The 15,354-nt window shown below is 41.9% G+C and overlaps 1 protein-coding gene across 1 annotated transcript; it reads left to right on the forward strand.

Annotated features, from left to right (window-relative positions):
* Positions 1-290: 290 nt before the first annotated feature.
* On the forward strand, positions 291-14,999 carry LOC109884135 (zinc finger protein 664-like). Its single transcript, XM_031819638.1, has 3 exons — positions 291-420; positions 6,364-6,581; positions 11,227-14,999. Exons 1-3 carry the CDS (start codon positions 395-397, stop codon positions 12,240-12,242), a joined length of 1,260 nt encoding a protein of 419 aa, XP_031675498.1. The 5' UTR covers positions 291-394; the 3' UTR covers positions 12,243-14,999.
* The last annotated feature ends 355 nt before the right edge of the window (positions 15,000-15,354 follow it).

A 15,354-nucleotide genomic window follows, 5' to 3' on the forward strand; every position in this document is an offset into this window, starting at 1 on the left:
AATACACACAAATCTAAGTAAAGGAATGGAATAAGAATATATATGAATATATGGATAAGCTGTCAGAGCGGCATAGGCTAAGATGCAATAGATATTATAGAATACAGTATATACATATGAGATGATGCAAGATATGTAAACATTATTCAACTGGCATTATACAATGCATATGTAATGTTTGAAAAACGTAGACATTAAGACAGACACCCCTTTAGTTTTCTTGAACCAAGGTTTATTTGTCTTGCTAATCAAGTTCCCTTTATATTTTACATGCTTTATCAGTAGTTAGTCCATCAGTCCAATACATGTCGCTGTTGCACTACGGTAGTGGGAAACAGGAAGTTCCGGGTTGCCTGCCACCATTCTTCGGAATAAAGAAAACGACAGAACGTTGATGTGCGTTTCGCTTTATTACTACAGGTATGTAAAAGCACGTTTAAACTGTCTAATAGCTAAAGAGCGTCATAACGTATTAGATAACACAACGTATAAGATATTATCACGTTTGGGAAAGGTTTTGTGTAATTTCTCTGTCAAAACGAGTGAGTGAAGAATGTGATACAAAAACATTTTTTACAAGCACACGGAGCGGTGTCCACCACACGTTCATTTGTGAGGCTTTCCAGGTTCATACAGAACTCAGTCGTGTTCTCCTGGGGATGTTCAGGACAAAAACGTAGTGGAAAGTTGCAGATAGAAATGCCCTAAATAGAACTGACATGATTCCTTAGAATCAGAGGCATGTTTGTCCTACATAATACATTTCTATCGGAATGTGGCCAACGTCTCCGTCCCCCTCCTGGAAGCAGCCCTGGTACCCGCTTGTCCCTAGCTACGTGAAATTAGCCAGAAGAACGATTAGCCACTATAATGGAATTTGCGGTTCGCCCTCAACATAAAATACCCTCATTGAAAGCAATGCGAACTGATACAAATTAGTGAAATCATTTCAAATTAGGATTAGGTAACAATAAACATTGTTAGAATGTTGTTACTTAATTTAAAATTGAGAAGAATGGCGCCCGGAGTAGATGGCTGCCGTTTTATGGTTTTCTAACCTATTGTGGTTTTTTTTGCATTATTTGTGGGTAATCTGCCTCTACCCTCAGTCCAATTAGCCAACGTACAATGATTGGATGACCAAATAGACGAGCTACGATCACAAATAAACTGTAATGTCTTATGTTTCACCGAGTTGTGGCTGAACGATGGCACAGATAGCATACAGCTGGCAGGGTTTGCGCTGCATCGGCAAGATGGAACAGCTGCCTTTTGTAAGACAAGGGGTGGCGTCTGTGTATATTTGTAACCAACAGCTGGTGCACAAAAATCTAATATTAAGGAATTCTAAAGGTTTTGCCCACCTGAGGTAGAGTATCTCATGATAAGCTGTAGACCACTCTATTTACCAAGAGAGTTTTCATCTATATTTTTCATTGTTGTCTATTTATCACCACAAACCAATGCTGGCAGTAAGGCTGCATTCAATGAGCTGTATAAGGCCATAAGCAAACAAGAAAATGCTCATCCAAAGGTGTCCGGAAACTTTAATGCAGGAAAGCTGAAATCTGTTTTGCCCCATTTCTACCAGCATGTCACGGATGCAAATAAAACTACTCTAGATCACCTTTACGCCACACACAGAGACACGTACAAAGCTCTCCCTCGCCCTCTATTTGGTAGATCTGACCATAAATCTATCCTCATGATTCCTGCTTTCAAGGATGTGTCAGGGCTCGCAAAATATTACAGACTACAAAAGGAAGCACAGCCGCGAGCTGCCCAGTGATCCGAGCCTACCAGACAAGCTTAGTTACTTCTATGCGCACTTCGAGGCAAGCAACACTGAAGGATTCATGAGCGCATCAGCTGTTCCAGACGACTGTGATCACGCTCTCCGTTGCCGATGTAAGACCTTTTAACAGGTCAACATTCACAAGGCCAGACAGATTACCAGGACATGTACTCTGAGCATGCATTGACCAACAGGGAAGTGTCTTCACTGACATTTTCAACCTGTCCCCGACTGAGTCTGTAATACCTACATGTTTCAAGCAGACCACCATAGTCCCTGTGCCCAAGAATACTAAGGTAACCAGCCTACATGACTACCAACCTGTAGCACTCACGTTTGTAGCCATGAAGTGCTTTGAAAGGCTGGTCATGGTTCACATCAACACCATTATCCCAGAAACCCTAGACCCACAACAATTTGCATACCTCCCCAAAGATCCACAGATGATGCAATCTCTATTGCACTCCACACTGCCCTTTCCCACCTGGACAAAAGGAACACCTACGTGAGATTGCTATTCATTGACTACAGATCAGCGTTCAACACCATAGTGCCCTCAAAGCTAATCACTAAGCTAAGGACACTGGGACTAAACACCTCCCTCTACAACTGTCCCCAGGTGGTAAGGGTAGGTAACAACACATCTGCCACGCTGATCCTAAACACGGGGGCCCCTCAAGGGTGCGTGCTCAGTCCCCTCCTGTACTCCCCGTTCACTCATGACTGTGTGGCGCCAACACAGTCGTTAAGTTTGCCGAAGAGTGTGTAAAGCTGTCATCAAAGCAAAGGGTGGCTACTTTGAAGAATTTCAAATATAAAATGTATTTTGATTTTGGATACTACATGATGCCATGTGTGTTATTACATAGTTTGGATGTCTTCACTATTATTCTACAATGTAGAAAATAGTCAAATCAAGAAAAACCCTTGAATGAGTGGGTGTGCCCAAATGAGAGGAAGATGTGATCGCGCAACTTTGTTGATGTGAAAGTCAGGGGGTGGGGCTTGGTGTGTGTAAGTCATTGAGAAAGAGGCAAAGCAAGAGGTTTCACTCTCGCAAAATGTTCACTCTCGCTAAATTCTGTCCAAAATAAGCCCAATGCGTTTCTATGGGCTTGTTTTGGACCTAACGTTGTTGCCTGCCTTCCTGCCTTTGGGACAACGACTCCCATTGTTAGGGTGGAGACGTGCATCTTGTCATTATATACAGATCTCTGGTGTAAATGGGAAGGTGCACACGGCACAGAGGAGCAAAAATACAATTTGACAACAAGAGGACATAAACACTCATGAAAATGAAAGTAAATACAGGCATTTGGAATTTAGCTCAAAAATATACATTTTAATTAATTCTACACTGCTCAAAAAAATAAAGGGAACACTAAAATAACACATCCTAGATCTGAATGAATGAAATATTCTTATTAAATACTTTTTTCTTTACATAGTTGAATGTGCTGACAACAAAATCACATAAAAATTATCAATGGAAATCAAATGTATCAACCCATGGAGGTCTGGATTTGGAGTCACACTCAAAATTTAAGTGGAAAACCACACTACAGGCTGATCCAACCTTGATGTAATGTCCTTAAAACAAGTCCAAATGAGGCTCAGTAGTGTGTGTGGCCTCCACGTGCCTGTATGACCTCCCAACAATGCCTGGGCATGCTCCTGATGAGGTGGCGGATGGTCTCCTGAGGGATCTCCTCCCAGACCTGGACTAAAGCATCCGCCAACTCCTGGACAGTCTGTGGTGCAACGTGGCGTTGGTGGATGGAGCGAGACATGATGTCCCAGATGTACTCAATTGGATTCAGGTCTGGGGAACGGGCAGGCCAGTCCATAGCATCAATAGCTTCCTCTTGCAGGAACTGCTGACACTCCAGCCACATGAGGTCTAGCATTGTCTTGCATTAGGAGGAACCCAGGGCCAACCGCACCAGCATATGGTCTCACAAGGGGTCTGAGGATCTCATCTCGGTACCTAATGGCAATCAGGCTACCTCTGGCGAGCACATGGAGGGCTATGCGGCCCCCCAAAGAAATGCCACCCCACACCATGACTGACCGACCGCCAAACCGGTCATGCTGGAGGATGTTGCAGGCAGCAGAACGTTCTCCACGGTGTCTCCAGACTCTGTCACGTGCTCAGTGTGAACCTGCTTTCATCTGTGAAGAGCACAGGGCGCCAGTGGCGAATTTGCCAATCTTGGTGTTCTCTGGCAAATGCCAAACGTCCTGCACGGTGTTGGGCTGTAAGCACAACCCCCACCTGTGGACGTCGGGCCCTCATACCACCCTCATGGAGTCTGTTTCTGACCGTTTGAGCAGACACATGCACATTTGTGGCCTGCTGGAGGTCATTTTGCAGGGCTCTGGCAGTGCTCCTCCTTGCACAAAGGCAGAGGTAGCGGTCCTGCTGCTGGTTTGTTGCCCTCCTATGGCCTCCTCCACGTCTCCTGATGTACTGCCCTGTCTCCTGGTAGCGCCTCCATGCTCTGGACACTACGCTGACAGACACAGCAAACCTTCTTGCCACAGCTCGCATTGATGTCCCATCCTGGATGAGCTGCACAACCTGAGCCACTTGTGTGGGTTGTAGACTCCGTCTCATGCTACCACTAGAGTGAAAGCACCGCCAGCATTCAAAAGTGACCAAAACATCAGCCAGGAAGCATAGGAACTGAGAAGTGGTCTGTGGTCACCACCTGCAGAACCACTCCATTATTGGGGGTGTCTTGCTAATTGCCTATAATTTTCACCTGTTGTCTATTCCATTTGCACAACAGCATGTGAAATTTATTGTCAATCAGTGTTGCTTCCTAAGTGGACAGTTTGATTTCACAGAAGTGTAATTGACTTGGAGTTACATTGTGTTGTTTAAGTGTTCCCTTCATTTTTTTGAGCAGTGTATATATCGCCCAGCCCTGAGTATAGTAGAGTATAATGTACTGTGTTGTACCCTACTTTACTCTAATGTTGTGCACTCAAGACGTCTTTTCAACTTTCAAATAACTGATTTCAACATCCAGAAAATACTTATTTTAAATGTGCAGATATGACTTTTCAACTTTCAGATTCATTTTAGGTTATGACTAACTTCAACATTTGGAAAAATAAGTATTTTAGATGTTTTTTTGCTTACTAGGACGATTGAAGTTCATAGGAGGAATTTCAGCCAGGACCGGCCTGTCTGCATCAAGCATAGAGATGGATAGAAGACTCAACCTCTATGTAACCCGTTTTAGCATGGACATTGTCATTGAGGCTTTCCACCATTTTAAAGTAGTCAAATGTGTGGGGATTCTTACGGGTTAGGAGTAATCAGCCAATTATTAGTGCCCTGTCTTCTTCAACTTGTGTGCTATGGTTTGGAAATATTGAAATATTGAACACTGTTGAAACATGAAATATTGAAACATGTTCAATTTGGTTTAAATAATGCAAAAACAAAGTGTTGGAGAAGAAAGTAAGAGTGCAATATGTGCCATGTAAGAAAGCTAACGTTTCAGTTCCTTGCTCAGAACATGAGAACATATGAAAGCTGGTGGTTCCTTTTAACATGAGTCTTCAATATTCCCAGGTAAGACGTTTTAGGTTGTAGTTATTATAGGAATTATAGGACTATTTCCCTCTATACCATTTGTATTTCATTAACCTTTGACTATTGGATGTTCTTATAGGCACTTTAGTATTGCCAGTGTAACAGTATAGCTTCCATCCTTCTCCTCGCTCCTCCCTGGGCTCGAACCAGCAACACAACGGCAATTAGTGCGCTAACTAGCTAGCCATTTCACTTCGGTTACACAAGCCTCATCTCGGGAGTTGATAGGCTTGAAGTCATAAACAGCGCAATGCTTGATGCACAACGAAGAGCTGCTGGCAAAACGCACGAAAGTGCTGTTTGAATGAAATGTTTTTTAAAAATTCGACAAATCGGCGCCCAAAAATACTGATTTGTTATGAAAACTTGAAATCGGCCCTAATTAATCGGCCCTAATTAATCGACCATTACGATTAATCGGCCATTACGATTAATCGGCCCTAATTAATCGACCATTCTGATTAATCGGCCCTAATTAATCGGCCATTCCGATTAATCGGCCATTACGATCAATCGGCCATTACGATTAATCGGCCCTAATTAATCGGCCATTCCGATTAATCGGTCGACCTCTAGTACTAATATTCAGACACATTCAGTTGTTTCCATCTTTATCTATAAATGTTTCAATGGTGTGAACAGAAAATACAATTGGAGTTAAATAGTTCAGTGAAGACAAGGTTATTCAGGAAAATAGTACATAGTGCTGCCTGAAACATACTGTTAGCCTTGTACTAAATGGTTTTTGAGTCATTTATGCATTTTTGTGAACTTAGGAAATATACTATAGGTTAAGTGCACTGTAATTTAAAGTGTGCACTTTGTCTAATGTGAAGTTAATAAATGGTTTGTTTTCAATGTTTAGCTACCTGATCTAATATCATTTTTTGAGAATAAAGAAAGTACCAGAACTCTCAAGACAATGACTTTTGGGTGGGCCATTTTCTCTTCATTATTACAGGCCAACTCCGATTATGTCTGAGGCCAGTAACATCAAAAGTGAGGACAAACCCAATCTACAGTCACTGGGTCCTGATTGTGACAGTGGAGCCCAGTTTGCTCTGCAGGATCCAGAGATGGCATCAGTGAAGCTGGAAGACTGCAGTCAAACACTGGAGCTGAATGTCAACATTAAAGATGAAGAAGAGGAGGAGAAGATTGGGGAATCTGTTTATGATGGTAAGAGCAGGTTCTATTTATAAGTTATCTTTATAAGTTAGACCTCCATAAGTTATTGATATGACAGATTTACAGAATGAAACCTAACACATCCTTGAGCTAGTTCTATGAAATGAGCCTGTAGTTACTAACCCTTGTGATAGTGAGTGGAGGATGATATGAAATGAGTCTGTGTCGTTACTAACCCTTGTGATAGTGAGTGGAGGATGATATGAAATGAGTCTGTGTAGTTACTAACCCTTGTGATAGTGAGTGGAGGATGATATGAAATGAGTCTGTGTCGTTACTAACCCTTGTGATAGTGAGTGGAGGATGATATGAAATCAGCCTGTAGTTTCTAACCCTTGTGATAGTGAGTGGAGGATTATATGACTCATAATCCCCTTTTTGCCCTCAACTGTTGAACAGCTTTTAGGGCGGACCCCATTTAGTCGACTGGTCAATTGTTTGTTCGATAGATAGATAGGCTGTTGGTCTACCAAGCTTTTTTTAATCGATCAGCGGGAAATATATAATTAGCTTATATACAGTTCCAGTCAAAAGTTTGGACACACAAATCAAAATATATTTAAATGTATTTATATAGCCCTTCTTACATCAGCTGATATCTCAAAGTGCTGTACAGAAACCCAGCCTAAAACCCCAAACAGCAAGCAATGCAGGTGTAGAAGCACGGTGGCTAGGAAAAACTCCCTAGAAAGGCCAAAACCTAGGAAGAAACCTAGAGGAACCAGGCTATGATTGGTGGCCACTCCTCTTCTGGCTGTGCTGGGTGGTGATTATAACAGAACATGGCCAAGATGTTCAAATGTTCATAAATTACCAGTATTGTCAAATAATAATAATCACAGTGGTTGTCGAGGGTACAACAGGTCAGCACCTCAGGAGTAAATGTCAGTTGGCTTTTCATAGCCGATCATTGAGAGTATCTCTACCGCTCCTGCTGTCTCTAGAGAGTTGAAAGGTCTGGGACAGGTAGCACGTCTGGTGAACAGGTCTGGCAGGGTTCCATAGCCACAGGCAGAACAGTTGAAACTGGAGCAGCAGCACGGCCAGGTGGACTGGGGACAGCAAGGAGTCGTCATGCCAGGTAGTCCTGAGGCATGGTCCTAGTGCTCAGGTCCTCCTAGAGAAACAAAGAAAGAAAGAGAGCATACTTAAATTCACACAGGACACTGAATAAGACAGGAGAAATACTCCAGATATAACAGACTGACCCTAGCCCCCTGACACACAAACTACTGCAGCATAAATACTGGAGGCTGAGACAGGAGGGGTCAGGAGACACTGTGGCCCCATCCGATGCCATTCTCTCAACCAGCTTCACATGGAGTGCTTTTCCAACAGTCTTGAAGGAGTTCCCACATATGTTGAGCACTTCTTGGCTGCTTTTCCTTCACTCTGCGCTCCAACTCATCCCAGACCATTGGGTTGGGTAGAAGTCAGGTGATTGTGGAGGCCAGGTCATCTGATGCAGCACTCCATCACTCCTGGAGGTGTGTTTTGGGTAATTTGCCTGTTGAAAAACAAATGATAATCCCGCAAAACAGATGGGATGGCGTATCGCTGCAGAGTGCTGTGGTAGCCATGCGGGTTAAGTGCGACTTGAATTCTAAATAAATCAATGACAGTGTCACCAGCAAAGCACCATCACACCTCCTCCTCCATGCTTCTCAGTGGGAACCACACATGTGGAGATCATCTGTTCACCTAGTGTGCGTCTCACAAAGACAGAGGTTAGAACCAGAAATCTCATATTTGGACTCATCAGACCAAAGGACAGATTTTCACCGGTCTAATGTCCATTGCTCGTGTTTCCTGGCCCAAGCAAGCCTCTTTTTCTTATTGGTGTCCTTTAGTAGTGGTTTCTTTGCAGCAATTCTACCATGAAGGCCTGATTCATGCAGTCTCCTCAGAAATGTTGATGTTGAGGTGTGTCTGTTGAACTCTGTGAAGCATTTATTTGGTCTGCCATCCGAGGTGAAGCTGGAAGACAGGTACACCTGTTAATTGAAATGCATTCCAGGTTACTACCTCATGAAGCTGGTTGAGAGTATGCCAAGACTGTGCAAAGCTGTCATCAAGGCATGATGAGAGCTGTCATCTCTCATGGAACCTGCATTGCTTGCTGTTTGGGGTTTTAGGCTGGGTTTCTGTACAGCACTTTGAGATATCAGCTGATGTACGAAGGGCTATATAAATAAATTTGATTTGATTTGATTTGATCTCTACTCTGGAGAATCTCAAATATAAAATATATTTTGATTTCACTTTTTTTGTTTAATACATGATTCCATATGTGTTATTTCAATGTTTTGATGTCTTCACTATTATTATACAATATAGAAAATAGTAAAAATAAAGAAAAACCCTTGAATGAGTGGGTGTGTCAACTTTTGATTGATACTGTATTTATAAAAAATGTATGATACACGAGACACCTGTCTGATTCACGCCTGTCTGAGTGGACTAGTCCATTTGCCTGTCTGGGTGGACTAGTCCATTTGCCTGTCTGGGTGGACTAGTCCATTTGCCTGTCTGGGTGGACTAGTCCATTTGCCTGTCTGAGTGGACTAGTCCATTGCGGAGGGCATGGCTCACTAGTAGTACATTTAGCCTACCTTTTAATTCCCATCATTTCTAATCTACAATGTTTGTTTGGTTATGGTAATGCATTCAATATATTATTACAGCCTTACCATTGTCATTGTAGAAGTGGGCATGTTGTTTGTAGAGCATATACAACCTTGGCTATGCTTGTGTGAAAGGTTTTGGTTTATTTCCTTTCATTTACGAGTTACAATTTATTATTTGTCTTTTGTGCTCCTGTCAATGTTGAGTAAGGACACACACCTGATTACACCTGTAGGCTAGCTGGCCTGATTACACATAGAAGTATGCCTATAGGCTACCTGGCCTGATTACACATAGAAGTAGGCCTATAGGCTACCTGGCCTGATTACACATAGAAGTAGGCCTATAGGCAACCTGACCTGATTACACATAGAAGTAGGCATATAGGCTAGCTGGCCTCTGTGTAAATGTAGGCCTATAAATGTGCCCATTTGGGGATCTGATACTATTCCTGATTGTCTTAACTCACCGTCACTGTGGAGTTTCTCGTATAAAAAATGTTCATCTCAAACAGCAAGTAAACAAAGTCTGTTTCTACAACAAAAAAATCCAGTTCTCCTATCTTTTGATAACCACTCAACATGAAAGGGGAAAAAATGTCATGCATTGATCCGGTGGAAACATCTTATCCTTTGTGTAAATAGCCTACAGCTCTGTCTGTATGTATGTCTGCCTGCCTGCCTGTCTGTCTGTATGTCTGCCTCTGTCTGTCTGCCTGTCTCGCTGGCTGGCACGGGAAACTCTGAGGGCCCTAAATATTTTATACAATGATGCAAGTTTGCTAACACAGGCCAGACCAGATGATTAGTTGATACAATGTTTCTTACAGACAGACAGACCATGTGCAGCCAATTTGATTGATAGGATAACTATTTTATAGTTATATTGGCAATAGAAGTCACTTTTAGATTTGTATCATTTTGATATAATTTTGAATAACCACATGACACTGATTTGAGATATGAAAACTTTATTATAAATTGAATGGAACTGTTCCACGAAAAATGTGCAGATGATAAATCATAACGGATCAGTAGAAATGGTACGATATCCTGGCACTCAACATGGAAAAGGTTGCCGACCGGCAACGTCAGGAGCATAACGGAAGACCAGCAGCAGCGGGAGGAGGAGAGTCGGGAATATATATATATATATCTATTTTTACTTCTGATTAGACTATATTGATCTCTGTCTGCCTCTTGAGTCATTTTATTTCAACACATATGTTTGGAAAAATACACGTTTTAAAATGTATTAAAAAAGCCCTAATAGCTTTATTCCCTGTATTGGACAGCCCTAATAGCTTTATTCCCTGTATTGGACAGCCCTAATAGCTTTATTCCCTGTATTGGACAGCCCTAATAGCTTTATTCCCTGTATTGGACAGCCCTAATAGCTTTATTCCCTGTATTGGACAGCCCTAATAGCTTTATTCCCTGTATTGGACAGCCCTAATAGCTTTATTCCCTGTATTGGACAGCCCTAATAGCTTTATTCCCTGTATTGGACAGCCCTAATAGCTTTATTCCCTGTATTGGACAGCCCTAATAGCTTTATTCCCTGTATTGGACAGCCCTAATAGCTTTATTCCCTGTATTGGACAGCCCTAATAGCTTTATTCCCTGTATTGGACAGCCCTAATAGCTTTATTCCCTGTATTGGACAGCCCTAATAGCTTTATTCCCTGTATTGGACAGCCCTAATAGCTTTATTCCCTGTATTGGACAGCCCTAATAGCTTTATTCCCTGTATTGGACAGCCCTAATAGCTTTATTCCCTGTATTGGACAGCCCTAATAGCTTTATTCCCTGTATTGGACAGCCCTAATAGCTTTATTCCCTGTATTGGACAGCCCTAATAGCTTTATTCCCTGTATTGGACAGCCCTAATAGCTTTATTCCCTGTATTGGACAGCCCTAATAGCTTTATTCCCTGTATTGGACAGCCTATTGTTATGAAGTTATATGTATAACACACCAACTGACCGGTTCTTCTGATGTTGTTCACACAGGAGACCATGTTGAGATATTCTCTACATCCGGAGAGCAACAGCAGGAAGATCACAGAGCTAACAGGTCTCACCACTGCCCACATTGTGAGGAGATTTTCCCAATTCTATCAAAACTAGAAATTCACCTAAAAATACACACAGGAGATAATCTGTATTCCTGCACTGACTGTGGGAAGAGTTTCACAACATCACAGGCTCTGACAGTTCATCTGCGAGTCCACTCTGGAGAAAAACCTTACTCCTGCTCTGACTGTGGGGAGAGTTTCTCTCAACAGAGCAGCTTAAAAACACACCAACGTATACACACAGGAGAAAAGCCTTACTCATGCTCTGACTGTGGGAAGAGTTTCTCCGTATCCAGCAACTTAAAAACACACCTAAAAATACACGCTGGGGAGAAGCCTTACTTTTGCTCTGACTGTGGGGCAAATTTTTCTCAACAGAGCCACTTACAAACCCACCAACATATACATACAGGAAAGAAGCATTACTTATGCTCTGACTGCGGAAAATGCTTCATAACATCAGCTGAGTTAAGAGTTCATCAGAGAACACACACAGGAGAGAAACCTTACTGCTGCTCTGACTGTGGGAAGAGTTTCTCTCAACAGAGCAACTTAAAATGTCACCAGCGAATACACACAGGAGAGAAGCCTTATTCCTGCTCTGATTGTGGGAAGAGTTTCACCCATTTGGATATATTAAAATGTCACCAGCGAATACACACAGGAGAGAAGCCTTACTCCTGCTCTGTCTGTGGGAAGAGTTTCTCCCAACAGGGCAACTTAAAAACACACCAACGTATACATAAAGGAGAGAAGCCTTACTCCTGTTCTGACTGTGGAAAATGCTTCACAACATCAACTGAGCTAAAAGTTCATCGGAGAACACACACAGGAGAGAAGCCTTACTGCTGTTCTGACTGTGGGAAGAGTTTCTCCCGATTGGCTACCTTAAAAACACATCAATGTATACATAAAGGAGAGAAGCCTCATCACTTCTCTCAGACCAGCTAAGATTAAAGTCACTCCATCGATTAATCCTCATCTCGTAAAAGAAGTGGTAACAGTGAATTGGATCAAATGAAGAAAGTGTAGAACACTATTGTAATCCAATTGTTTCTCAATGTGAGAGAACTGTGCAGAGGAAAGGGAGTGTTATAGAATTATGACATTGGAAATCATCTTTCTCCAAATTATTTTACTACAAAACATAGAAATGTGCCATTTTCACATATGTTGATGTTGGGGTGGTGCTGGGAATGATAAATATGAAGTTGGAACATTTTTAAATGTCCCTTTTTAAGGCAAAAACAATAGGATAGTGGTTGGTGGGGTGGATCAGCAAAGACATGAAAGTCTAGCAACCCAACGGTTGCGTGTTCAAATCTCATCACGGACAATTGTAGCTAATAAGCAACTTTGCAACGACACTACATGACCAAAAGTATACCGTTCAAAAGTTTGGGGTCACTTAGAAATGTCCTTGTTTTTGAAAGATAAGCAATTTTTTTGTCTGTTTTATATAACATCAAATTGATCAGTGTAGACATTGTTAATGTTGTAAATTACTGTTGTCGTTGGAAACGGCTGATTTTTTTATGGATAATCTACATAGGCGTACAGAGGCCCATCATCAGCAGCCATCACTCCTGTGTTCCAATGGCACGTTGTGTTAGCGATTTCAAGTTGATCATTTTAAAAGGTTAAATGATCAATAGAAAACCCTTTTGCAATTATGTTAGCACAGCTAAAAACAGTTGTGCTGGTTAAGTTGGACTAGATGAGTATCTGGAGCATCAGCATTTGTGAGTTTGATTACAGGCTCAAAATGGCCAGAAACAAATAACTTTCTTCTGAAAGTCGTCATTCTATTCTTGTTCTGAGAAATGAAGACTATTCCATGCGAAAAATTGCCAAGAAACTGAAAATCTCATACAACGCTGTGTACTACTACCTTCACAGAACAGCACAAACTGGACCTAACCAGAATAGAAAGAGGAGTGGGAGGCCCCGGTGCTCAACTGAGCAAGACGACAAGTACATTAGAGTGCCTAGTTTGAGAAACGGATGCCTCACAAGTCCTCAACTGGAAGCTTCATTAAATAGTACCCGCAAAACACCAGTCTCTAGGCAGAGTTGCAAAGAAAAAGACATCTCAGACTGGCCAATAAAAATAAAAGATTAAGATGGGCAAAAGAACACAGACACTTGACAGAGGAACTCTGCCTAGAAGGCCAGCATCCTGGAGTCACCTCTTCACTGTTGACGTTGAGACTGCACTGTATTTCTGATCAATTCGATGTTATTTAATGGACAAAAAACAACTTTTGAACGGTAGTGTATGTGGGCACCTACTCGTAGAACATCTCATTCCAAAATCATGGGCCTTAATATGGACTTGGTCCCCCTTTTGCTGCAATAACAGCATCCACTCTTCTGGGAATCACTAGATTTTGGAACATTGCTCTGGGGACTTTTTCCATTCAACCACGAGCATTAGTGAGGTCAGGCACTGATGTTGGGCGATTAGGTCTGGCTCCCAGTCAACGTTTCAATTCATCCCAAAGGTGTTCGATGGGGTTAAGGTCAGGGCTCTTTACAGGCCAGTCAAGTTCTTCCACACTGATCTCGACAAATCATTTGTGTATGGACGTCTATTTGTGCTCGGGGGTATTGTCACGCTGAAACAGGAAAGGGCCTTCCCCAAACTGTTGCCACAAAGTTGGCAGCACAGAATCATCTATAATGTCATTGTATGCTGTAGCGTTAAGATTTCCCTTCACTGGAACAAAGGGAACTAGTCCGAACCATGAAAAACAGCCCCAGACCATTAGTTGTCCTCCACCAAACTTTACAGTTGGCACTATGCATTGGGGCAGGTAGCGTTCTCCTGGCATCCACCAAACCCAGATTAGTCCGTCGGACTGCTAGATGATGAAGTGTGATTCACCACTCCTGAGAACATGTTTCAACTGCGTCAGTTCAATGGTGTTTAGTTTTACACCACTCCAGCCAATGCTTGGCATTACGCATGGTGATCTTAGGCATGTGTGCTGCTGCTCGGCCATGGAAAACCATTTTATGAATCTCCCAACGAACAGTTCTTGTTGACATTGCTTCCAGAAGCTGTTTGGAACTTGATTGTGAGTGATGCAACCGAGGACAGACAATTTTTACATGCTTCAGCACTCGGCGGTCCTCAAGCAGGGCAGACATTTGATGAACTGGCGGTGCCACATTGAAAGTCACTAAGCTCTTCAGTAAGGCTATTCTACTGCCAATGTTTGTCTATGGAGAATGCATGGCTGTGTGCTCGATTTTATACTCCTGTCAGCAATGGGTGTGGCTGAAATAGCCAAATCCACAATTTGAAGGGGTGTCCTCATACTTTTGTGTATATAGTGTGCTTACCATGTTAATGTTAGCAACAACAAATTGGAATTCGTAAAATATCATACGTATAGAAAATTGTAACATATTGTACGAAATGTAATTCGTAACATACTATACATCCTACAAATCGTATTACAGTTATAGGCCAATGTAATGTAACATAACATACTAAATTGTGTGGTATGTTTTTTTTTTTTTTTTCATATAGTACGTTATGCTCTGACACCAAGTTGTCCCTCTGCAGTTCTCTGTGGGAATTAGTTGGTAGATACAGTTGAATTTGGTAGTTTACATACACTTAGGTTGGAGTCATTAAAACTTGTTTTTCAACCACTCCACACATTTCTTGTTAACAAACTATAGTTTTGGCATGTCGGTTAGGACATCTTCTTTGTGCATGACACAAGTCGTTTTTCCAAAAATTGTTTACAGACAGATTATTTCATTTATAATTCACTGCATCACAATTCCAGTGGGTCAGAAGTTTACATACACTAAGTTGACTGTGCCTTTAAACAGCTTGGAAAATTCCAGAAAATGATGTCATGGATTTAGAAGCTTCTGATAGGCTAATTGACATCCTTTGAGTCAATTGTAGGGGTACCTGTGGATGTATTTCAAGGTCTACCTTCAAACTCAGTGCCTCTTTGCTTGACATCATGGGAAAATCAATAGATATCAGCCAAGACCTCAGAAAATAAATTGTAGACCTCCACAAGTCTGGTTCATCCTT

This window comes from Oncorhynchus kisutch, unplaced genomic scaffold (genome assembly GCF_002021735.2).
Source record: "Oncorhynchus kisutch isolate 150728-3 unplaced genomic scaffold, Okis_V2 scaffold2366, whole genome shotgun sequence".
NCBI lineage: Eukaryota > Metazoa > Chordata > Actinopteri > Salmoniformes > Salmonidae > Oncorhynchus > Oncorhynchus kisutch.

Bases quoted from the DNA above. Each gene is read 5' to 3' on its own strand.
- LOC109884135 (XM_031819638.1), top strand. From the start codon at position 395: ATGTGCGTTTCGCTTTATTACTACAG. The intron at 421-6,363 runs GTATGTAAAAGC...TCATTATTACAG, and splicing joins GTTTCGCTTTATTACTACAG to GCCAACTCCGATTATGTCTG. The intron at 6,582-11,226 runs GTAAGAGCAGGT...TTGTTCACACAG, and splicing joins TGGGGAATCTGTTTATGATG to GAGACCATGTTGAGATATTC.